A 25,675-nucleotide genomic window follows, 5' to 3' on the forward strand; every position below is an offset into this window, starting at 1 on the left:
TCTGTTGAGGAGAAGAGTATTGCAGTGTGCCCGGGGCAGGCCAGCAAGAGAGCTGTTGTCTCAGGTAGCAGGGCTGACCTGGTCTGGGAGCCTTGTTGCTCCTTGAAAAGCTGAGAGGGGAGACGAGGAGCTGCTGCTCCTAGACAAGCCAAGGAGAGAATGGAAAGAACAGAGAAGGAGATCTGGTTTTGTCTGGTGACACCCTGGGGGGTTAAATGTCACACACTGACCAACACTGACTGGTCAGTGAGGTCCCTGGGGGAGTGTCGTCCCCAGGTGTGAACAGTCAGGAACTGTGGTAGGTGAGTTCTATTGTCTGTAGAACAAAGAGCATGTGGTCTCTGCCAGCTTGAATGTACCAACAGTGTCTCTCACCATCCAAACACTGGCTAAAGTTCCTCATGTATCTTACAATATAGAAAGTGAAGGTCTGGACTTAAGTTGCACCAAATGTAAATCTGTTTCTGTACAAAGTCCCTCTCAAATTCTGAGGAAGGACTGAAACTAGTGATTTACTTTTTAGAATAGCACTTCATAATGATGGGAAAAATATTAAACAGTATTTGATAAGTTAGTGTAACACAACTGACATGTTTTGTTGTTTGTAATTTTAAAATCTTGCCAGGTTGCATAGTTATTAAAGAACATTTTGATCAGGTGTGTGGTAGATATGTTCAACCTTTTATTGTTGTTGTTTGTACAAACAGTAGGCTATGTGCAGTGAAATATATCAAATATATTTCCAGACACAAAGTCGCTCAGACCAGTGCTGTTAAGTAAATGGAAAGCTTATCTATGTTTTGGTTTGGTAGCAGTTGGTAATGCAGTTCACTGTTAGCAGGCCACATTAATGATCAGTGAATGTGTTCAAGGCAGAAGCAATGAGTGGTGTTTGGCCTGTTTACTTTAACCTAAGGACGGCAGAGTTGTTTCCGTATTATCCTGGTTCCAGATGCCCTGTCAATAGCTTACACTTAGTTTTCCTAACAGCCTCTTCATTTTGAAATGGCTTTGGAGGAGTGATGTTTACAGCGCCCAGCTCCAGGTGAATATTAAATAGGTGAACACGGGGGCTTTTCAGCAAAGATAAAATACCAAAGTTGCAAACGAGAGCCCTCTATTCCTCACATCAGCATTCATCCAGACACCCACATCCATTTACAAAAACATTTCATGCAGCTGAAGAGTGAGGCAAGATGCTGAGCACTATGAGCAGGGAGCAGCTAATAAATTACCCCTAAGGAGTGCATCTAAACTTATTTTTTTCATGGTGCTCAGGTGGCTAAGTACAAAAACATAAGCAAGTCTTTATAGAGGGGATGATGCACCTTGCCACTGTGCCTCAGTCCCATCTTCTAGAAAGGGCTCAGCAGGATGAATATTGAAGATCTGTGGCCTGGAGTACAGTGAGACGCTGGGTGATAGGTCATAAGTTGTACTGGTACTGCTACTTGTATTGTAACTGAAAGTGACTGGTTCCTCAGTCCTCAGGCAGCTCCGCTGGCTCCATGTGTCGCTCTTTTTGAAGGTGAAATTGTTACCTCACAGCCATTAGTAGTGAAAATAGGAATTTTCATTTTCCTTAAATGACACATCATGCTTTGAATTTGTCTAGTAAAATATGGTGTGCTCAGCCACAGATGGAGTAAAATATCCAGGGGAGGTGGAATGAAATAGTATGGCTTTTTGGCTCCAATGGATTTGATTTATATGGAAATTATTTTGTATAAAATTATCCCTTCAACTCCCCTGTTTTGAAGTTTTAAGTTGTTTTGCCGATTGAGGCTTGAACTTGATGGTAAACTGACTTCACAATGGAGCTGCAAATCACAGATCTGGTCACAGCATCAGTGAATTGTTCTTTTCTTGTAAACAATGTTAGATAATATGCTAATGATGAACAGAGATTGGGTTTTCATCTCCGTCCTTCATGGAACTCAGGGACAAACAACGCCTTGACTTCTAGATTTCTGTTTTTCTTTCAATAATTTTTGCAGACCCCATCTGAAGCCTGAGATCTTCATGTGATGAGGATTCCACACTGATATCATTCAAATGCTTTGTAAGTGAGAGTGGGTTGATTGTCTGATGGCAGATTAGTTTGGAGGTTAAATCTGTTTATACTATTTTGAAAATGTAATTTGATGTATTGTTGAATATTCAGTGCAGGGTGCAGACGCCATCTTTATTGTACCAGTAGCTGCAGTAAAAGAAAATATGGTGGAAATAATCACTATAGTGAGAAGAGAGAATGATTTAAAAGCCTGGTTCTTCGTCTACAACAACAAAGGGATAGAGATGGTGTGTTAATTCCCTAAACCAATCAGGGTAGATTACTGTTTTCTAGCAACAGCTGAGGACATGTGAGGAGGTAAACATCAGCTGCTCTGATGATGTCTAAAACTCAGTAAATCTTCCATTATGTCCTATAACAAGTTAAAGTAAACTAAAATGAAATAAATAAAAGTAAACTTACATTTAGAATTTCATGAATAAATAACAGTGCTGTCCAAATGAATACTTGATGTGAACTAAACAAAAGTATGATTGATTGTGACACAGTTTGTAAATAGTTCAAAGTTTGTAAATCAATCGTTGTGACTGAAGAGTAGCAGTGAGCAGACAAACGTCTGAAACAAGCGCAGAAGTGGCAGAAAGATACAAATTCACAACTTACAGTCAGGACTTTCACAATAAAATCAGAGTGGAAAAAGAATGCAGAGATTTGTGATTTGGACCTCTGAGTTAAAGTGACAGGCTTTGTGTCCAGGAAACCATGCACAGCTAGTCATTTGAACACGAGTTAGGGTTAAAAAAAAATCTGTAGGGAGACTTGTGATTCAGATTGTGGATCATGATTCTACCTAAAAAGATGGTGATGTGATCTTTTGGCCAGATTTCCCACCTCTGACGTAAAGGTAACATCAGTGAAGAAATACCAAGATACTAAGCAGCTGCCTGTTTTCAGTTTTGTTCTTAATGAGACTGTGCATGTAGAGGTTCAAACATTTAAGTTAAGTTTTCCAGTCTATAAGCAAGGGTCCTTTTTTTTCCTCAAGGTCCACATTTTCCTCTTTTTCTGTGTTTTATTTGAAGTGGTTTTAAGAACCTCAATGCAGTTTTACATCGCCTCTCTCAGGCTTCTCTCTGGAGCTCTAGCAACAAAACGTGAGCCAATCAGAAGAGAAAAGGCTCCGAGCCTCTCTTCTGATTGACTCACGGACGTGTTGTTGCTAGAGCTCCAGAGAGAGCTCTAGCTTGACTGTTTTCTGAGTGATCCAATGAAAATATAGCAGATTTCAGGTAAACACCCAGAGAAAAAAAATCCTGCAAGGTTGGATGGTAGGTCCAGATGGGTGGTGACTGCTTTGTAGTGACATCACAAAGTTCCAGAAATCCTGGTGGCTGGTTTTAAGGCTCAGTTTCTGAATACAGGCCGTGTGCATTTCTCTGTGGACTGAGCGTTATGATACTTTCATAGTATTAATATAGAAACTAGACCTGCTTTATAAGGAAACAACACATGAACATCTACCTTTATACTATATGGACCTTTAAGTTATTTATTTTTGAAGCCTTAACTGCAGTCGGGTATGGTCACAGTCAGGACCGAGGGTGAACTGTGAAGTTTCTCCACTTGGAAGGTGTTGTAATCGTCAGTCCATCGTTGTGAGGATTCAATCACGGTAAATTATCTCCTCTCTTTTCTCACTGATTTTGTCTTCCTCTCTATCCTGCATAGATGTCGTATGTTATAGAAAGTAGCATAGACTGAAGCTGCCTGGGCTGTCACTTGTTTTTACATGAGAGGCCAACATCACAAACATCCAGCTGTGCAATCACAATAACATACTTTTCTGAATTCCTTCTCAGACTGTAGCAATTAAGCAGGCCATTAGCTTTTGTTATTGTTTGTAGCGTGGGAAATTCTCCTATGTGAATTCATTGAGAATATGTGGAAGCTGTGATGCATGTGATTAGCATGGATACCATGTCTGTCACAGCATAAGGTGGCATCAGAGCCAGGAGATCCTGACAAACATCAACATGCTCATAAACGAGCTGCAGCCGTTGTTTGATAATGAAACTCAACTTTTCCATTTGTCTGAGGCCTTTTTAAACATTATAACATTACTGGCAATTGTTTGTCACATGAGACAATTAGTAGATGTGTAACATATAATAAGGGTGTGTGGTTGACGATTTGATACAAACCGACTCAGAAGAATGGCTTGGCAAGACTTCAGCCGATATGTGCTAATATCGAATATTGTGATATTTTGTGCCATACACAATATTTTTTCATAATAGCCACAAAAAATGTTTCTGCTGTTGATAATTAATCCTTGGCGGGGGCCTTGGCGGTCCGATCCTCGGTTACGGAAACTGGTTTTTGGAACATGGAACATCACCTCTCTGGCGGGGAAGGAGCGGGAGCTTGTGGAAGAGGTCGAGCGATACCGGCTAGATATAGTCGGCCTCACCTCGACACATAGCGTCGGCTCCGGGTGAGAGGCGGAGGGCCGGGGTGGGCTTTTTGGTGTCCCCCAGACTCTCTGCCTGTATGTTGGAGTTTACCCCAGTGGACGAAAGGGTTGCGTCCCTGCGCCTTCGGGTCGGGGATCGGGTTCTGACTGTTGTCGGTGCTTATGCGCCGAACAGCAGTTCAGACTACCCGCCCTTTTTGGAGTCCTTGGGACGGGTGCTGGAAAGTGCCCCGAAAGGGGACTCCATTGTCCTACTGGGAGACTTCAACGCTCACGTGGGCAATGACAGCGTGACCTGGAAGGGTGTGGTGGGGAGGAACGGCCTGCCCGATCTGAACCCGAGCGACGTTCAGTTATTGGACTTCTGTGCTAGTCACAGCTTGGCCATAACTAACACCATGTTCAAACATAAGGATGTCCACAGGTGCACTTGGTCTATGATCGACTTTGTAGTCGTATCATCAGATCTGCGGCCGCATGTTTTGGACACTCGGGTGAAGAGAGGAGCAGAGTTGTCAACCGACCACCACCTGGTGATGAGTTGGATCAGATGGCGGGGGAAGGCGCCGCGCAGACCTGGCAGGCCCAAACGGGTTGTGAGGGTCTGCTGGGTAGTCGTATCATCAGATCTGCGGCCGCATGTTTTGGACACTCGGGTGAAGAGAGGAGCAGAGTTGTCAACCGACCACCACCTGGTGATGAGTTGGATCAGATGGCGGGGGAAGACGCCGCGCAGACCTGGCAGGCCCAAACGGGTTGTGAGGGTCTGCTGGGAAAACCTGGCGGAAGAACCCGTCAAGATGATTTTCAACGCACACCTCCGGCAGAGTTTCGACCGCGTCCCGAGGGCAGTGGGGGACATTGAGTCCGAATGGGCCTTGTTCCGCTCTGCTATTGTTGAGGCGGCTGTTGCAAGCTGCGGCCGCAAGGTAGCTGGGGCCAGTCGTGGCGGTAACCCCCGTACCCGCTGGTGGACACCGGCGGTGGGGGAAGCCGTCAGGCTGAAGAAGGAGGCCTACAGGGCGTGGTTGGCCTGTGGGTCTCAGGAATCAGCTGACTGGTACCGGCGGGCCAAGCGGAGTGCAGCCGCGGCAGTTGCTGAGGCAAAAACTCGGACGTGGGAGGAGTTCGGTGAGACAATGGAGGAAGACTATCGATCGGCTCCAAAAAGGTTCTGGCAAACCGTCCGGCGCCTCAGGGGGGGAAGGCGGCAACTCGCTCACACTGTTTACAGTGGGGGCGGGGAGCTGCTGACGTCAACTGAGGATATAGTGGGACGGTGGAAGGAATACTTTGAGGAGCTCCTCAATCCCACCAACACGTATTCCGTAGAGGAAACAGAGCCAAGAGACCTGGGGATGGATGATCTAATCTCCGGGGCAGAAGTCGCCGACGTAGTGAAACAACTGCGCGGTGGCAGAGCCCCGGGGGTTGATGAGATCCGCCCTGGGTATCTCAAGGCTCTGGATGTTGTAGGGCTGTCTTGGTTGACACGCCTCTGCAACATTGCGTGGACATCGGGGGCAGTGCCTTTGGAGTGGCAAACCGGGGTGGTGGTCCCCATCTTTAAGAAGGGTGACCAGAGGGTGTGTTCCAACTACCGTGGAATTACACTCCTCAGCCTCCCTGGTAAGGTCTATGCCAGGGTACTGGAAAAGAGGGTCCGATCGATAGTTGAACCTCAGATCGAGGAGGAGCAATGTGGTTTTCGTCCTGGGCGTGGAACTGTGGACCAGCTCTTTACCCTCGCTAGGGTGCTGGAGGGAGCATGGGAGTTTGCCAATCCAGTCCACATGTGTTTTGTGGATTTGGAGAAGGCTTACGACCGTGTTCCCAGGGGCTCCCTGTGGGGGGCACTCCGGGAGTATGGGGTGGATGGCCCCTTGTTAGTGGCCATTAAATCCCTGTACCAAAGGAGTGTGAGTCTGGTTCGCGTAGCCGGCAGTAAGTCGGACCTGTTCCCGGTGAGGGTTGGACTCCGCCAGGGCTGCCCTTTGTCACCGGTTCTGTTCATAACTTTTATGGACAGAATTTCTAGGCGCAGCCGGGTGGTGGACGGGTTTGGTTTCGGTGGCGGGAGGATCTCGTCTCTGCTTTTTGCGGATGATGTGGTCCTCCTAGCTTCATCGAACGCCGACCTTCAGCTCTCGCTTGGGCGGTTCGCGGCCGAGTGTGAAACGGCTGGGATGAAAATCAGCACCTCCAAGTCTGAGGCCATGGTTCTCAGCCGGAAACGGGTGGATTGCCCGCTTCAGGTCGGGGGGGGGGCTTTGCCTCAGGTGGAGGAGTTTAAGTATCTCGGGATCTTGTTCACGAGTGAGGGTAGGATGGAGCGGGAGATCGACAGGCGGATTGGGGCGGCGTCAGCAGTGATGCGGGCGCTGAATCGGTCCGTTGTGGGGAAGACGGAGCTAAGCCGGAAGGCGAAGCTCTCAATTTTCCGGTCGATCTACGTTCCAATCCTCACCTATGGTCATGAGCTTTGGGTAATGACCGAAAGAACGAGATCGCGAATACAAGCGGCCGAAATGAGTTTCCTCCGCAGGGTGGCCGGGCTCAGCCTTAGAGATAGGGTGAGGAGCTCGGTCATCCGGGAGGGACTCGGAGTAGAGCCGCTGCTCCTCCATGTCGAGAGGAGCCAGTTGAGGTGGTTCGGGCATCTGGTGAGGATGCCTCCTGGACGCCTCCCCAGGGAGGTGTTTCGGGCATGTCCCACCGGGAGGAGGCCTCGAGGCCGACCAAGGACACGCTGGAGGGATTATATCTCGCGGCTGGCCTTGGAACACCTCGGGATTCTCCCAGAGGAACTGGTGGAAGTGGCTGGGGAGAGGGCCGTCTGGACCTCTTTGCTGAGGCTGCTGCCCCCGCGACCCAGATCCGGATAAGCGGGAGACGACGAGACGAGATAATTAATCCTAATCTTAATACTAGAATTATATATTACAAAACACAGCTGAAACATACAATACAATTTATGCATTTAAAAGAAAAAGCAACATAAAAAACAGCAATATAGTTATATTATTAAACCTCTGCCCCTCTGATATATGATAATATTGTATATCACAATATTTGGCCTGGAATGTATCAAGTTATACATTTGTTGATATTATCCAAGCCTAACACGCACACACTAATGTTAGAGTCACAGGAGCTCATACTCACTTTTATTTTTCCCACAGAATTTCATTCACATCTCTGTGTAGACATAGATGTTTCTGTGATGGCTATTCTGTCAATTTCCAGTACACACTGATTAATCTTTAGATTAACAGATATAATTCATACATATATCACTTTTAAGTCTAGTTCCCATCAGATAAATGAGTCTTTCAGGTGTTTGTAACACAGGCTGGACACCGGTGTCACCATTTTTTAAATTTTTTCTTTTTTTTCTCAAGCAGTCTGTTATCATTACGAGTGTCTGAAGACACCAAAATGGAGGTGATGGGTGTTCTGTTGAACCATTTATACCTTGCTCCCTTCACTTTCCATCCTGACAGATCATTGGAAGCTGTCGACACCCCACTTTGGCTCAGTGGGGGATTGAAGGAAGCAGTAATAAGTACCTCGCTGTATGTGTCCCCTTGCCTCCACCTCTACACACTCCTCTCCTCAGTCTCTCAGAAGGAGACTTGTTTAATTTTAGCATCTTTGACACACATTTGACATAGATTAATTATAGAGGCTCTTCACGTCACGTATGAAGACACACAGTGCAGGAGGAGGCGATTATTCAGGGAACCCAGCAAATCGACTTGATCCTCAGCAAATCTGTAGCAGCACCACTCACACCTCCTCCACCGTCCTCAGTGTCGCTCTGTCCTCCTCCGCCCTCGCTCTCCAAGCCCTCTCGGGTCTGAAACATGATTGCCTCTTCTTGTAAAGCTCCATCCACTCACACCTTTCCTGGTGCTTCTCCACTCTGCTTGACTGATTGGGAGAAATTGTACCGGAGACGACTGTAGCTCTTTCAACAATTTCATGGCCTATTTTCACTCAGATAAGAAAAAATGTCAAAAAAAGAGGGAAGAGGTAAATTGTCCACAGTAAGTCATTCAGTCATCACTGCAGCTAGAAAGCTCCATCCTGGGACCTACTTTCTTATATTTACTTTCCAATTTTTGGGTGTTAGTAGATATGTGATTAAACATTTGCTTTCTCAGTAGATATAGCACTGACGTAACCTTTTTCACATATAGATTCATACAAGTTAAAAAACCTGAGTGCATTTCAGGGTCAGGACTAGTGAGTATGGCTGAGTTTCCTTTTAAGAGTGTACTGCACGTGGTGAGGAAATGAAGATGATGGAACTTAAAAGAACGCTTTTATTGTGAAGGTTATACCAATCCAATTTTACTGGTACAGCATATCACATGTCACCAACAAAGGCAAAGGAAAAAGTTATAGGGCTCTATTTTAACAGCCCAATGCATTTTGGGTGTGTCCATGTCACTTTTGCTATTTTAACAGTGGAAACAAAAGTCGCTGGTTCAAAAGGGTTTTATGAAGTACTTTTAATTAACCATCTGAGTGTTTTGAGCGTAACATGCAAGGAACCAATCAGAGTGCCATCTCACAATCCCTTTAACAGCCAAGCAGAGTGTATGTGAGAATAATATGCGCCTACAGGTTCGATAGATTAGGTAGCAATGCACCAACAGTGTGCCATACTGCACCTACCCCATGGGCGCTCAGAAAAAAAGCAATTGTATTTAGTATTAAACAACGTGGGCGCTGGATGGGAAAATGAAAACTAAATCGGCCCAAAATTAGCAAAGACATTTTCACTGCATGTGCCGCTTTTTGCCAGGTGCAAGATGAGGCCCATAGTGGTTTTAAATATCTACATGACTATGTCACTGTTCATAATTTTTTACTTACTAGCTACTGACATGTCTCTTCAACCAAGGGTTGACTGACTATATCTTGAACACTCAGTATGAATTGTCATGTAATTGTTTTAAGCTGCGGGCATGAAAGTCACCAAAGTGAGTTTATACATATAACTGAAGATGGAGGCGGAGGAACTGGTTCAGAAAAGAAACATCTCTGAAATGTCTCTCTCAGGGATTCTTGTTGATGCGCTTTTTTGTTGCTTTGAGCTGTTTTTGTTCAGGGTCAATTCATTCAGTACATTTATGAAGTGCTTTAGAGGAGATTTCAAAATATCGAGATACATATTGTGTATCATGATGCAGCCTAAAAATATTATTATTTACAGGCCATATCACCCTATGTTTGACACAGAAGCTGCATTATGAGCAGTTAATGTATCATTTGTCTGATGTGGAGCTGTGCTAGTGAGGGATTTCTTTAACAATAAGATCCAGAACCTTTTGTAATTTAAAGTTATTCCAATAACGATACAAGCATCAGAAATGCCTCTGATCCTGCCTGAAATACATAAGTCTAAGCACCGATCTGATGCCATGTAAATTTTCCTGGAAATTAATCCTTCTTCGCATTTCTAAAACAGTAGTTGCGGATGGCTGCACAGTGCATATCGTGTGTGGGTCTGTAAATAGTTCAGGTTTAGCAGTTAGCAGTATCAGGAACAAAAGAGTGTTAGTGGAAAATCTCTACGCATAAGTCCTTAAGTCTGTAAATTCCAGTTCAAGGTAAATTCTGGTTTGATGAAACCTGGGTGTTTTTCATGTAAATGTGACCATAATTACTGTCTTTAATGGTAACATCGGACTCACCTCGTTAAATGCTTACAACTTGATAGGAGTTTCAGTTTAGCCAAACTTACATTTACAACTGTCTGATGTTTACAGACCCACATATTTGGCCTGCTGTTCTTGCCATAGTTGTGCACTCTTATTATCAGTGACATTTCAGGTGCACTCACTTAGATCTTAAATGTGGATAAACTGTTTCCAACATGCCTGCTTGTCTTCCTGCTTGTGTTTCTTGCCTCATCATCACCATGTTCCCAGATCTCACTTATCACTTGGTTGTAACCAGTAGAACGAAGGAATAAACAAATGAAAATAAAAACCAAGTTGTGATTAAGCAGAATTATCCAAGGTCGCCTGGTGCCATTTTCAGGGCAGCCATTATGCAAACCTGCAGCTTTAAAGTGTGATTTTGTGTCATTAAAGGCGCATACATTAACTGTCACTAAGTGAGGGTTGCCTGACATCATGTAATTCATGAAATGGGCTTTAATAGAGCGTATTTATTATCACTATCACAGCCCACAGTCACATGAAAGATCTGAGGGGCGCATGCATCATCACATCTCTGTGTGTTTACTGTTCATAACCCTGTATGATAATCAGTGCCTCTCAGGAGGAAAGGGAGGATTGTCAGGGCCCTCTCATCATATTCTTAGGGTGTAGATTAAACAAGCTGTGATCCATCTAATAAGCCCTCCTCTGGCAAAGTGTGTGTTAGCTCTGCTTCACTAGAGCCCGGAGAGGGTCCAGGCTTGGAGCTCCATCTGATGCATGGCTGCTGCTGTCTTCATCCCTCTCCATGTCTATCCACAGCCTCCAGCAGACAAGCATCTGTGACACGACCAAATTCAACACCGGTCCTCTGGTGTTTCCTGTTGTTTCTCGCCATGGATTTGTCTTTTCGTGTTTCATTGTCTTGCCTTCTGTGTCTTGTTGTCTCTGTTAGTGTCCCTTTTCATCAGCCGGGCCTCTTGAATGGGAATTTTCTAACTTCTTAGCAAGTTACGTCTTAAACTCTCCATCCCTCTTAATTTCCGAGCCCATCTCACTCTGGATTTCTTTTAGTCAACCGCATCCTAAATTGACTGACACTGAAACATGATCAAACATGTCACTACACACAGTAAAATGTACGTATGCTTGATGCGGCTTTACATTATACATTTGCTGTTTAAGCCAGTGGGGTTGCAGGATGAAGATTAAAGCTGTGTAACCATAACCTTGAGAAATCAGGAGAAGCAGCCTGAATGCTGCTGTGAACCATCGACCAGTGCGACAGTGGGAGTGTGAGGATGTGGAAGCTGTTTGATCATTAATGTGCAGATACCCCACAACAAACTCAATAAGCAGCAATAGCCTCCTAGTTAGTCGTTTTTGAAAAGATGACCCTGAGATGTCTGCTTGCAGGTCTGAAGAAAGGCAGTAGAGTGGAAAAGAAATGGAGATCTGATGAAGAGCTATTGTTTCTTAACCTTCAACCTTCGACAAAGAGACTGCATAGCGGGAACATTTGCCTTAAATCCACAGTCTGTAACTTCTGCCTCTAGGGGTCTCTCAATCAAAACAATAATAAAAGATGGCATTGGGTGACATCATGAAATAGCTTGGGCTCATGGGAGTTGTTGTTTTCACCACCATTACCGTAAGCTCCTCCCGGTTTGTATTCCTTCAGTGTCAGTGGTTCAGGAAATCAAACAGACCCGTGGATTCTAACAGTAAAAAACACTGAATAAAGCAGTTTCACATTTAAAGTCAGTGTTTCACCGACGCTGTACCGAGGACAGAGACATCAGGGAAGGGTTGGAGCTGAGATTGATGCTAACTTGAAACATTTTGGAAAATGTAAGAACACAACTAAAAAACATAAAGAACATAGGCCTAATTACTTTTAGACATTTTAGAAAAATTATTTTAGTTACTTTAAGTCCTCACCATGCTTCAAACAATCAACCAACTAGGTCATATGACAGTTGTCCAACTACTGAAAGCAAAAGTGATTAAGTCGTCCATAAGCTGGATGACCTTGAAGGCAGGGTCAAGAGGATGCCATCTACCATCTGAGGACATGGAAGTTGATTGAATTTGAAAGTGGGATGTAACCAAGAGGAAGCTTTGACAGCTGGATGTTTTAACCTATTTTTGAGGTCGGCTGTGAAAAATAGGTGTAAACACATAAACACAGACTTCCCACTCTTTACCCACTATGACCCTGCCGTGACCAATTGAGATCTTTCAGCTGTAGCTGGGGAAATTTCACAACTAAACAGTTGAAAATCAAGCAAAAGATGTGAAAGTGTGCCTACTGAACATGTGTCACTTGATGTTGGAGCAACACATTTAATGATGTGGGGAGAAATAGTGTTCAATTCACAGTGGATTGTTTTGTGTTGAGCTTTGCTCACAGATGAGAGACAGATAGAGGAGTGACTGCAATAAGACCTGAGGGATGGAGGGGAGCTTCTATCATAATCCTGCTTCATAGCAATTATTTTTCTTTACCCAGACTTTTAAAAAAACTGCATTAGGTTACAGGGTTTTACCTTTAGCTTTTTTAGTTGTTTAGTCCTTACTGTATATTAGTCTCCCTGTGTGACCCATACTGTGCTTTTACATTCTCTGCCATTTAGACTCAGGACGATGTTCGATAATAACAAATATTATGATTAATACCACCATATGTGAATTTTTTATTATGCTTACTCTACATTGAACCTTGTCATGTGACAAATAAAACTTTGAACTGCTGTTTAGTGGCAGCATCACTTATACCTGAAACATAAAATACAATAATATAATTATTAAAAAGAAAAAAAGCCATCAAAAAAAGGTTAATATGCTATATCACGATACTTGAACTGGACTGTATCAAGATTACATTTTGAATATCTTCCAAACCTACTGCCACTGAGTATCTTGGGCATAGCGACTACAATATGATTAAGATGAGGAAAAGATGGTGCTTATGGCAGTTAAGGTCCAGTTTCGGTTAGGCTAAACTAAAATAACTTAAAAACGTAACACCTTGGGATTCTGGACTGGTTTGTGCACAAACAGGTTCATGTAAATAAAGCCATGCCCCCAAAACATCAGATCATTGACATCCCTTCCTTGTTGGACTGACAGGAACCATAGTGCGGGAGGTGCAGTTCAGCATGTTCACTGATGGACCACATGTTCATAGTGGCATCAGAAACTCTGAGCTCCTAGCATGTTATCAGGCTGTATGCAGGACCAGCAGGCATTCAATGTTTCTTCAGATCATTGTGACTGAAACTCACAGCTGCTTGTCTTCTCTCAGATGTTTGGCAAAGGATACCCTCAGTCGAGACAAGTGTAATGATTTCACAGTGCTTGTAAAGAGTTTATGGTGTTTCAGATCTTGTCAGCTGCAGTGCAGCAGTCTTCCTTGAAGCAAACCCTGTCTGTGGAAAAGAATGCAACACAGACTAGCTCTGGGTTTGCAGAGAACTAGTTTTACCTGGGGATGTGTAATTTCACTGCAGACTGTGCCTTCTTCATATAAACACAAAAGGCTTCTGAAGAACAATCAAAATCTTCAACCTCTTCAACCCTCTCTCTTGTTTGTGGGATTTCACAGCTTTCTTTGGATCAGTATTATTTTGCAGAATTGTTGTTACTCAATCAGCAAAAAACAATAAAAACAAAACTTAGACATAAGCAACACAAACTAGAAATTCAGTTGGATTCTTCTGTGTTTCACAATATTCATCTGTCTGATAAAAGATTTTTCTGTGTTATATCGAATCAAAATGTGATAATACCAAGATTGTTCATTTGCCTAAAGGAGGTATTTTCTGCACAGTTAACCGATCACTGAATTAGTATTATATCGCCTGAAACTGTTGGGCCTCAGATTGTTTCCAAAGTTGGTTGCCAATAGAGAGAAATGAAATTGAGGTTTGTTGATAGAAATAAAAAAATTAGCTTGGACATGTTTCTCAAGAATAAAACCATGAGGACAAGTTAAAATTAGGTATATGTCCATATTGTTTTGTTTTACTGTCAGTGTTGGTTAGATAAACATATTAATATAACAGATTCAGAACCACAGGAAAACTAAACATTAATGTTTCATTTTCAACATGTTTGTCTAATTCTCTCAGTATTTTTTACTGTATTCTGTTTTTTTGCAGTAGTACAGATTCACAAGTGAGCGCAGTTCTGGAAGCTACTTGGTTGATGAGTTTTGGTCCAGAACAGATGCTGTTATCTTGTCAGCTACTTGGCAGATTAGCATGAAGTTTATAGATGGGTATTCAAGGTCTCCAGAGGATGAATACTAATGATTTTGATTACCCTTCTGACCTTTCCCCCAGTGACAACATCAAAAGTCCCACTTGCATGAAAGAATTATAAATGTGAGCTGCATTTAGCATATTCATGCCCCCCAGAGGGTAAACCCTTTGTATATTCCACAGTGTTATAAAATTTGCTGGAAAAACGCCATGCGTTTTAAATGGCCTGTTGATCAATAAAAATCTCAATCTCCACAAGAAAGTTTCAGCTCAATTACTCACCAGTTTTGTTTTTTAGCAATGTTAGCAGTGATGATAAAATCAGAATAAAATGGCATAAATGACATGTACAGACATTCATGGATCCCAGAGGATGAATCCTTGACTTTTACTCCAGCGCCACCAACAACAATTAAATGATGACTCAACAGAAAAATAGGTAGAGATATTCATTGTTCACAAGACAATGTATCCTACTGACAATGATTGCCAACCATCAATTAATCAAATTACTTGATAAATGATTTCAAGTGATTTATCAAGGTAATAAAACACCAAAGATTTGAGGATTTTCTTCTGTTCTCCGTATTATAAATGTGTTACCTGAACATTTTTTTAGTCTGTTAGTTAATCATCTTATCGAATATTAACTGACAGGTATCAAATATTAACTGACGGTTATTGAAATAGTTTAACAGAGAAACAAAATGACAATTGTTAGTTGTGGCTTTGCTTTGGTAATTCCTTAAGTTTTCCTTCAACTCTAACCCTGCTGAATTAAACAGGGGGTGGCTGTGGCTCAGGAGGTGGAGCAAAGGTCACTGGTTCATTTTGACCCCATGATTCAACCCCAAATTGCTCCTGGTGTATGTGATGTGTGTGTGATAGAAACTTTCTGAATCTATTGAGAAAGCTCTTTGATTGGGTGAATGGGGCTTTGAGTGGTGGACTAGACTAGAAAATCATTTACTATTATACCTGTTGAACATCATTGTCATTTAGTATTATCAACATCATTTAGCATTTAGCTAACAGTTGCTAGCATGACTGCAGAGATCATTCATAGTGTAGCCTATAGTGAGCACTGCAGTGTGTAATTGGTTTGTTTGTCTCTACATGCTATCGCCTCATTTACTGTGTTTAAAACATTTGAATACACATGAACTACTTCAAATAAATTTCCATATATGTAAATATTTGTTGTACATATTTGTATTATTATAGTATATTTATATTTTTATAATACTTTTTTTCACATTTTCATTGTAAATATTTAATTGTTAAATTTTTCTATGTATATTTAAGCTATCTGATCTGCATTGCTTGCTTTGCTTGATCTTTCTGCATATTCTTCTTACTATGTTCATTGTTATGAACCAAAACACCAAAGCAAATTCCCTGTATGTGAAAACTTACTGGGTGATAAACCTGGTTCTGATTCTGATGCTACAGTTTGAACATGGATGGACAAATCTATAGCTACATTTTAAGAAACAGCTCTTTAAGAGGCTTTTGAATATATATGTGAAATATATTTATTTGCCACTTAGTTTCTGGATGAACCTGCACTAAATGTAGTGTTATAACCTGATGTCTCCTCCTGACCTTACAGGTAGTGCATCCGGTCAGAGGGGAGATCGTGCTGTCATCAAGTAACCTCCACCTGGTGCTACAAGTGGAACGTAATCAGTGAGTATTCCTTCTCTCTTGTCATTTTTTTCCTACTCACCTGAAGAGAGGTAAACATGACATGCTCATGAGTCATGGCATCATCAGTTATTTGCTGCTTTGTAAAAGAGAGGCGAGGCTAATCAGAGTAAGTGGTGATCTCCATGGAGGGAATGTGGAACTGGCTTCAAGGCCAGCAGAGGTCCTGATGTTCCTGTGAGAACATCAAGGAGAGTTCCATCTGCGAGTCTGAGCCAGAGACGTGCACTGACTCACAAGGTGAAGTGTTTAACATGCTTGTAAAGGCTGAGGTGGAGGGAGCATGTGTGAACACCTCTGGTGCAGGGACTCCAAACCTGACAGGTACAGAACTTAATCCTTTGACCCTGTGGAATCAGAACATGACAGTCCATTATTAAAAACGCTAACTTAGCAACGACTTGTCTAACCTGGACCTACAGCAGCAGGCGTACCGGACCTTGGTTGTCATGGTTACAATACATTGACTGTACCAACAGCAGCATACCTACCTTCATCGCCATGGTTACTTTAATAACATTGCTTGGTTAGGTTTAGGAAAAGATGCTGATTTGGGTCAAAATAAGTACTTCCTCTACATTAGACGATCTTAACTTTGTTGAGCGGTCATGGATAATAGAAACTAAATAAACTGCTGGTTTGACATAGGAATCGAACACTGCTCTCCTGTGTCATATTTATCCATCCACCACAATCTCCTCCTGACGTGGACTTTGTCTCTCTTTATTCTAAGTCACCACACTTTTCCCTTTGCTGCTGTCATATTTACTATGACCACTAGATGTCAACTAACAACAAAACCTAACTATGGGTCATAAAACCTTGCTGCACAGATGACCTATGGGCTTGTTTTTTACAGGAGTACAGTCTCTGATATAGCATTCCGCAGCCTCTGTGCAGAGGAAGACAGAGTACAGATCCTCCTGGTCAGATATGACTCCAATACAAGTGAAAGTCTTTACGAGTTACAGTACTGGAGTACTTGATTTAAAAAATACTGAAGTATTTAAAAGTACATTTTTGTTGTATTGTTCCACATTTACAGATAGATAGATAGATAGATAGATAGATAGATAGATAGATAGATAGATAGATAGATAGATAGATAGATAGATAGATAGATAGATATTTATCCCCTAGGGGAAATTTATGTCAAGTAGCTCATTAGTAATAATAATAGTAATAGTTGATAATAAATAATAAACAATAATTATTAAATTAGTCCACTTCCTTTGGCTGAGGGGTTCTACAGCCTGATGGCAGTGGGAAAGGATCTTCTGAACCTCTGTTCTGCAGGGCAGTGAGATAAGATGAGACATGTGCTGCTGTAGGCTCTTCTCTGCCCCTTTCCGGTAAAAAGTACAATATTTGTCTATTAAGTGTAGTGGAGTAAAAGCCAGGTTTAGTACAATAGTGTTACTGTCCACCCCTGCCTCTGGGTGAGTAAAATCCACTTAGTATGAGGAGGGCAAGACACGTTAGTAAACTTAATAATAAAGTTTAAATCTGAAACACAAAAAAATACTTTTCCAATTAATTTTTTACTGGAAAAGAAACAGGAGCCTCAGGAAGGTTCAGTAGGCAGAGCAGGTCATCCATTAATCTGAAGGTCGGTGTTTCAATCCCTGGCTCCTTCAGTCCGCATGTCGTTGTGTCTTTGAACCCCAAATCACCCTTGGTGTGAAAAGTGTTGCAGTGTGTGACTTCAGAGCAGATACAAGTGTACTCATGGTGGATATAGAGGATTACAGTTGCTTGGAAACAGATTGATGACTTGGAGTTAGAGGAAATAAACAGACAGAAAAACAAGATGCCCTGAGACAATGGTTGGCATACATGAAGAAGATGCAGAGGAGACAGACAGAGGGCTGATAGATGATGCCGCATCGAGTCTGGGATGGGGAGTCAGAGAGCTGGCAGAGTCTGTGTTTATTTTAAACTAGAGTCCCAGCGAAGCACACAAGTTTGGTCTGGACCAGAGTATGTAGGTCAGAGAAAGAGGGACACACTCTGTTGAAGGAGTTACTGGGAATGTTACTGGAAACTGAGTTTATTTTATCTGCTGGGCCTCTTCCACTGGGACTGGACTGGAATGAGTCCAGGATGCAGCACCACATCATTTACACTCATGAAAGGAAGAGGAAATGTTTCTGGGTTAAATGATACAAGTATCAGTTTATTAAAACAAAGTCAGACATGTCGCAGGATCATCATCTGTCATAGCTTGGCAGTTTGACAGTGATTATCATGAATTTATTTCCTCTGTCACAGCATCTTTCAAAAACTTTAATTAAACTAACAAGACACTTTAGGGCCGAATAAAGCTTTGTCTACACTGATACATTTTCACTTGATGATTTCACTCGACATTTTGAACGAACAGGATCTCTGTCCAGACGAGCGTTCAAGCTCCGTATCAGAAACAACCTCTGTCCATTAACACACCTCAAAACACACAGCACAAGACCATTCAAGATTGTCCTGTAAAAAATGAGTCACTAGGTCATCTGTGCAGCAGATTATGACCCATAGTTAGGTTTTGTTGCAAGGCAACATCTAGTGGTTCTAGTAATTATGACAAGAGCAAAGGGAAAAGTGCAGTGACGTAGTATAAAGAAAGACAAAATCCTGGTCAGGAGGAGGTTGTTGTGGATGGATGAATATGACACACAGGAGAGCAGAGTTTAGCAGTGTTTTCCCATGTGAAACCAGCAGTTTATGTTGTTTCTATTATCCATAACCATTCAACAAAGTTAACCACGTTGTCATTATTGTAACCATGACAACAAAGGTGGTCTAATATAGAGGAAATACTTATTTTAACCCAAATCAGCATATTTTCCTAAATCTAACCAAACCATGACTGTTATTATAGTAACCATGGAGACAAAGGTACGTCACTTTCGGTACAGTCCATATGTTCATTACTGTAACCATGAAGACTGAGGTCCAGTTTAAGGATAGTTGTGTGTCAGACCATAAAGCAATTTTACTCATTGTGATTTTATCCCAAATACCTTTCAATCACAGTTCACCCATCTGCTGTCACGTTTTTACCCCATGTCTGCATGCAAGAGGTTTTTACTGCTGCTTCTTTAACTGCTTTTGATCTGAATTGTCACACAGAGGAGCTGGTCTCCTATTTTAATCAACACCAGTCAGACTATCCTGGACTCTATTTCCCTAAACAAAGTCAAATAATCCAGTATAACACCTCAACCCTGGTAAAAATGAATCCACCCAAGAACTAAAGAGAGACTGCAGGAGAAAGAAAGAGAATTGAAAAAAACCCATATACATGTATTTTATGAAATCTGGAAAGATGCAATGAAGAACTACCAAAAGTCAATTAAAGAAGCAAGAACATCTTTTTTTTGTAATCTAATTTTAGCAAACCACTCTAATCCCAGACTTTTTTAATCAAGTTATCGACTCCGTCACCTCCCCCTCCCCTAGCCATTTTACAAATGCCTCTCAAGAAATGTGTGAGAAGTTTTTAGATGTTTTATAAATAGAGTCATCAACATAAGGCAACAAATTACCCCACCTGACCCTGTTTTAGAAACCAGTATGGACATCAGTAGTTATTTTAACCATTTTGAACTCGTTTCTTGCCCTTTGTTTTGCCCAAAACGATTTCTGAAATGAAATCAACTACGTGTAGTCTTGACTAGATTTCTCAAAGATGTCATTGACACAGTTGGGCCCAGTATTTTATCAATCATCAACAGTTCTCTAGCAGAAGGAATCTTTCCATTCAATTTTAAACACGCTGTGGTCCAACCTCTTTCAAAAAAAAAACCCCTCTGTTCTTAACAATTTTAAGGCAATTTCTAAACTTCCGTTGTTATGAAAAGTCTTAGAAAGTGGTTTCAACCCAACTTTTCAGCTTTTATGTGTCAAAATGACATCTTCAATTTCAGTCCCGTTTTAGAGCTTTACACAGCACAGAAACTGTACTCCTAAAGGTAACAAATGACCTGCTTTTAGCAGCTGACTGAGGAGAGAGCGCAATTTTAATTCTTTTAGACCTAAGTGCAACCAGTGCAACCAGACCTAAGTGCAACCAGTAGACCATACCATTTTAATTAATCACCTGAAAAGCTGGTTTGGTGTTAAGGACACTTAGCACTTAGTTGGTTTTAATCCTACCTTTTAGACAGAACTTATTTGGTCACCATAGGTAATCATACATCCTCCACAACTCGCATTACCTGTGGTGTACCGCAAAGTTTAATTTTAGGTCCAATTTTATTCTCAATTTACATCCTTCCACTCGGCCAGGTTACCCAATGGCACAATGTTTACTGTTGGATGGCACAAAATTTCTTACAATTCAACAATTCAAAATCAGAAATAATTCTGTTTAATCCACCAAACCCCATCAGATCGGAGTACTGTTTGATCCACGCCTTACCTTCGACCACCACATCAAAAAAGTTGTCCTGCTTCCCCGAATAAGATCCATCTCCAAAATCAAACCCATCAACTCACAACCTGATCTTGTAAAAATAGTTTACACATTAATTTTCTCAAAACTGGACGATAGCAACTCCCTCCTCTCTGGCAAAAACCAGAAATCACTCTCCTGCTTCCAACTACTTCAGAATACAACGGCTAGGCTCATTGGTTTTAACAGACAATATCACATCACCCCAGTTGTCGCTTCTCTTCATTGGCTCCCTGTCCATTCTTCAGTTTTTACTGATCACTTTTAAAGCAGAGTTATTAACCCCATACGAGCCAGTATACAGCCTTAGATCCTTAGGTCAGGCCCTCTTGGCTGTTCCAAAGTCGAGGCTTAAATTTAAAGGTGACCGTCCTTTTTCCATCAGGGTCCCTCGACTTTGGAACAACCTTCCAGAGGAGATAAGGCTAGCAGAATCACTAACTTCTTTTAAATCACTTCTTAAAACAGATTTTTATAGACTTGCTTGCTTATGTGATGTAGTCCTTTTATTGCTTTTACTGTGTTTTTATTTGTATTGCTTTTACTCTGTTTCCGTGCGTGTGTGTGTGTGTGTGTGTGTCTACATGGCATCTGTTTCTTCTAACTGTCCTTATTTATACTGAAGCATATTGTTTGTCCTCCCTCTGTAACTCAACCATATGTCTGTCCTGCTTTTGACCATCATTGCTTTTGATTTGTTTGTCAAATCACTTTGCAAACTCTATTTTTAAAACGTGCTGTATAAATAGTTATTATTATTATACTCTGCAGTTCAGTATGTAAATTCTCTGAATGAGGAACAGCAAAGACAGTTGTAGCATTAAAATACAGAGTTTAACTGAACAACAGCTACTACCAAAGACAACAAGGTCAGTAACACTTGTAATTCATTATCATGTTCTATTCACCACTGGTAGTCGAGGCTGATGGGGCCAATCAAGAGAGACCATGGGTGTCATGTCATCATTTCCAAAGGTCTTAGTTTCTGTCCATCCAGACTACAACGCAACCCCAGAGTTTTCAAAATAAAACAGGTCCAGCAGTGTTTCTGAAAGTCTCTATGTTTTAGAGCAGGGGTGTCAAACTCAAATATACAGTAGGCCAAAATTTAAAACTTGGACAAAGTCGCGGGCCAACATTGATATTTATTGAAAAAATGGACCCAAACAAATTCAAACAATATGGAACAAACAAAGCTTGATACAACTTAATATTGCACACATGCAAAATCGAATTTCAAATAAAAAAAAATAAAAAAAACACATCAATGGCATTCATTTCTTAAATAAAATTTAAATAAAAATCGTATGCCTCTTTTTTTATTTGCAGCCTTCTTTAAATTAAAAGTAATCTTTTTCCACAGGCTAATAATAAATTTAAAAATAAAACAACAATAATAAACCAATTAACTAATAATAATATCCTTCAAGTCATGTCCATGTCCTTGTACTTGTCTTGGTGTTTCGTTTCATAGTGTCTTCTAATGTTGTACTCTTTGGTTATAGCCATGTTGGCTCCACATACAAGACAAACAGGCCTGTCTTTTACATATGTAAACAGATATTCTGCCTCCCACCTGTCCAGAAAGCTCCTGTTTTCTGTCTCTCTTTTCACCATTTTTGGGATGGGTAGCACGGTGCCAGTAGCAGCATGAGGTCGCTATGACTACTGTCAACAGAGGAGAGGGTGTTTATGGGTCCTGTACTGATTGACGCGTCAAAACACAAGCAGAGCATTCTGGGATTTGTAGTATTAGCGGTACATGCGCTGTATAATACCGGCAGGCCAGCTCTAGTAGTCATTTGGTATTGCCTCGCGGGCCAAATATAATTACACTGCGGGCCATATTTGGCCCGCGTGCCAGAGTTTCACACCTATGTTTTAGAGTGTGGATGCCAGGAGTAAACATAACATAAGCACTGAAACCACGGGTGCTTCCAGGCCTGAGCACTCACAGAGAATGCTGAGCATGTGCATTGGGGTGCAGTCGGGGCCAAATTGACATTGATTTGATAACAAACTCTAGGTTGGTGTTAGGTTGAATCAGTCATAGAGACAAAGCTGCTGTGTTTTTTTTGCTGTCAGGCCCCTAGCCTCTAACTGTACAAACTGATCACAGAGCAATTCTGTGATTGATCCAGTCTAGCATTTACCACAGTCCACCTGACGCTGTGTGTGTACATTATAGCGTTATCCTTGTGTTTCATTTTATGTATCGTTAGTTAAACTTTTCATCTCCAATCCTTTTGGGTGTTTATGTGTGTATGTCTACCGGTCATCACTGGTTTTTCCCATGGTGCCAAAATGCATGAAATTGACGACCTTTTACAGCAGAAACATAAATCTGTGCCTATGAAACACAGCAAAAGAGATGAATTTTAAAATTAAAACATCAGTGTGAACCAAGCATCAATCTCTAGGGCTGGAATATGAAGCACTGAAGAACCAAAACCTGTAGTTCCTCTAATGACCACTAGAGTCAACAGTGAGTCAATCCCAATAGACTCCCATGTTAAAATGTCCAACTTTACAGCAGAAATAATCATGTTTACAGCCTGGTACAAAAACAGTTTTGGTCTCTATTGCTAATTTCCCCCTTCATGACAACTGTTTATATAACTCACCTGTTTACTTAATTTTTGAGTTAGCTGGGAGTTAGGAGCAGAAGTCACACACTGCCAAGATGGTGACAGTGAAGCAGCTCACTCTGAGCTTCAAAACTTCTCTTCAGAAATGTGTGGGTGACGTCACCGAGGCTACATCCATCTTTATTTACAGTCTATAGTGTGGACGCAGCCAGGTTCAGTGTGTGTGTGTGTGTGTGTGTTGAGCTAGTATGAGCCAGAACAAAGAATTAGGCAAACATATACCTTATTAAAGCAGGATAATCATCATTTATTAAATATTAATAGCATCAAAACAATCGTCCATATCATTCAATTAGTTCAGTGGCCAGTGGAGCAGCAGCTTTATCTCCTCACACATTCAGCTCAGGATGTTGGCATCACACTTAGAGGCTGCATATAATTTGAATTGCAAATGTTCTGTTGAGAGCTTGTGGATGAAGTGTAAGCTCTCTTTATGTTAATGAAAGCCTTGATTACCCCGCCACCCCGGGATGATACCAAATGAAATGGGCAATACATGCCATCTGTGGTATGTGATGATGAGACGGACCACAGCAAACGTCATCCCACGTCTAGTTGGGCTAATTGTATTGCTGTACTCGAGGCGGCAGACATGACAAGGTGTTAATTAGAACTCGAGCCCTTTGAGAGTCTGACTTTACTAAGAAAGAGTTTGGAGGCACTCTCTCCTGGCAACAGCTTTTTTTTCCAAACTCTTTCCTGGTTCCTCCATCGATTTTCCCCCCAGGAACTAGTTTGTTTGAACTTGGCTGCAGCTCCACAGTGTCTCCACTTTAACAGTGATTAACATCAATAATGAGCTTTGTTCTGTTAATCTGTTCTAATCCAGCTTGGGATGTCAGCTCACGCGATGACTGGCACCTCTGAGCCAGCTGTGTCTGACGAAGGAAAATCCCAAGAAAACCACTCCAACTTGGAGCTGCGTCAGCTGGCAGGATGAAGGGATGAAGGGGAGGAGGAAGAGGGGGTGTGATGTTGTAGAGGGTTAGAGAGGCTCAAGGGAAACAGAGTAAATCTTCAGTGAAAGTTAGTCCTGGAGGTCAGAGGGACTCAGGGAACAGGTGGTGGTTTCGGCTGACGTGATTCTGGACCTGGCAGACCTGTTCCCCTGCAGACTGTAGTGTTTCCTGTTTTGCCTGTGCAGAGGAAGCCCTCTGAGAGCAGCTGTGCAGCCTTGAAATGTTATATGTTTACTCCACATTTTTGCATGGCTGTGTAGCTGCACACACACACACACATACCAGCGTCATGACAGACAAACGTGAGTTGCACATAAACTGTTCTGGAGATTTCAGCAGATCTAGGACCACCACACACACACACACACACACACACACACACACACACACACACACACACACATATTATTATACAGATGACTGATGCATGGACACTACATTCCTGTTCACCATTGTGTCTGTATCCCTAAAGACGGCACAGCCTCATCTGCCAACTGGTGACCTTCTGAAGCTGAATGTCTGAGGCAGACCAGGACCAGGGCTCAGTCCTGCAGGGCTCTGTTGCCTTCTCTCATTTCACTTCACACCTGAAATTCATGATGACTGATGGCTGACGCAAATAACTTAACATACCTCTCCCACTTCCTCAGACAGCAAATCCATAACGCACAATACAACCACACACAGTCAGGAGCTTCTTAAAACATTCAAATGTTCAGAAGTTTTGATCCTCATCCAGATGTTTTAAATGTTTTCATTACACTAAAGCACACAGTGAAATTAATTATTTTACCCTTCAGTGTCTCTTTCTCTATTATCTTTATTTATTTCATGATTTTGGCATGCTAATACACGCCCAGCATTTTAAGATAGCTGTTGCTGGGGCACCCAGGTGGCTGACCTGGTAGAGCGTGTACCATAAAGGCTTAGTCCTGGCCACAGTGGGTCCGACCCATGGCCCTTTGCTGCATGTCATCCCCTCTCTCTCCTCCCATGACTTTCCTGTCTCTCTTACTGTACCAATCCAAATTGTACTGGAGAGGATTAAGGTCGCATGTGATTTTTTTCTTGAATTTTGAGATTAAAGTCAGAATTTGAAAATAAATGAATAAATAAATAAAAAAAGGCCTTAATCCTCCTCCATAAAAATGGGTGTTAGGTAGTGATATTCTGATGGTTTTTTTTTGGGGTAGAGGCAGTGCCGGCCCTGACCAATTTGGTGGCCAAGGCAAGATTTTAGCTGGCGCCCCCCTTGCATCACAGTCAATTTCACTACCAATGTTCATACACTCATACAGAAACTGCATAGCTTTTTCTTTGAGATTATGTTTTCCTTTACAAAATAACCCACAAAATAAAAAAAACGTATTAAAAACAAGTGACATAAATTAAATTATAAATAAAAGATAAATGAGGCATTGCACAAAATAAAATATTAAAGAAACCAATGAAGACATTAAAAATTATTGCACAAACAAAAAATA

The 25,675-nt window shown here is 41.8% G+C and overlaps 1 protein-coding gene across 3 annotated transcripts in view; it reads left to right on the forward strand.

Moving 5' to 3' along the window:
- LOC111223613 (disintegrin and metalloproteinase domain-containing protein 19-like) overlaps positions 1–25,675 on the forward strand; it is a 269,806-nt gene that overhangs the window by 102,771 nt on the left and 141,360 nt on the right. For all 3 annotated transcript variants that reach the window (XM_022747830.1, XM_022747833.1, XM_022747831.1), the window contains exon 3: positions 16,040–16,116. In XM_022747830.1, the coding sequence (XP_022603551.1) occupies positions 16,040–16,116 (77 nt within the window). The remainder of the gene's footprint in view (positions 1–16,039; positions 16,117–25,675) is intronic.

Source organism: Seriola dumerili, unplaced genomic scaffold (genome assembly GCF_002260705.1).
Source record: "Seriola dumerili isolate Sdu_G_001 unplaced genomic scaffold, Sdu_1.0 BDQW01000111.1, whole genome shotgun sequence".
NCBI classification, from domain to species: Eukaryota; Metazoa; Chordata; class Actinopteri; order Carangiformes; family Carangidae; genus Seriola; species Seriola dumerili.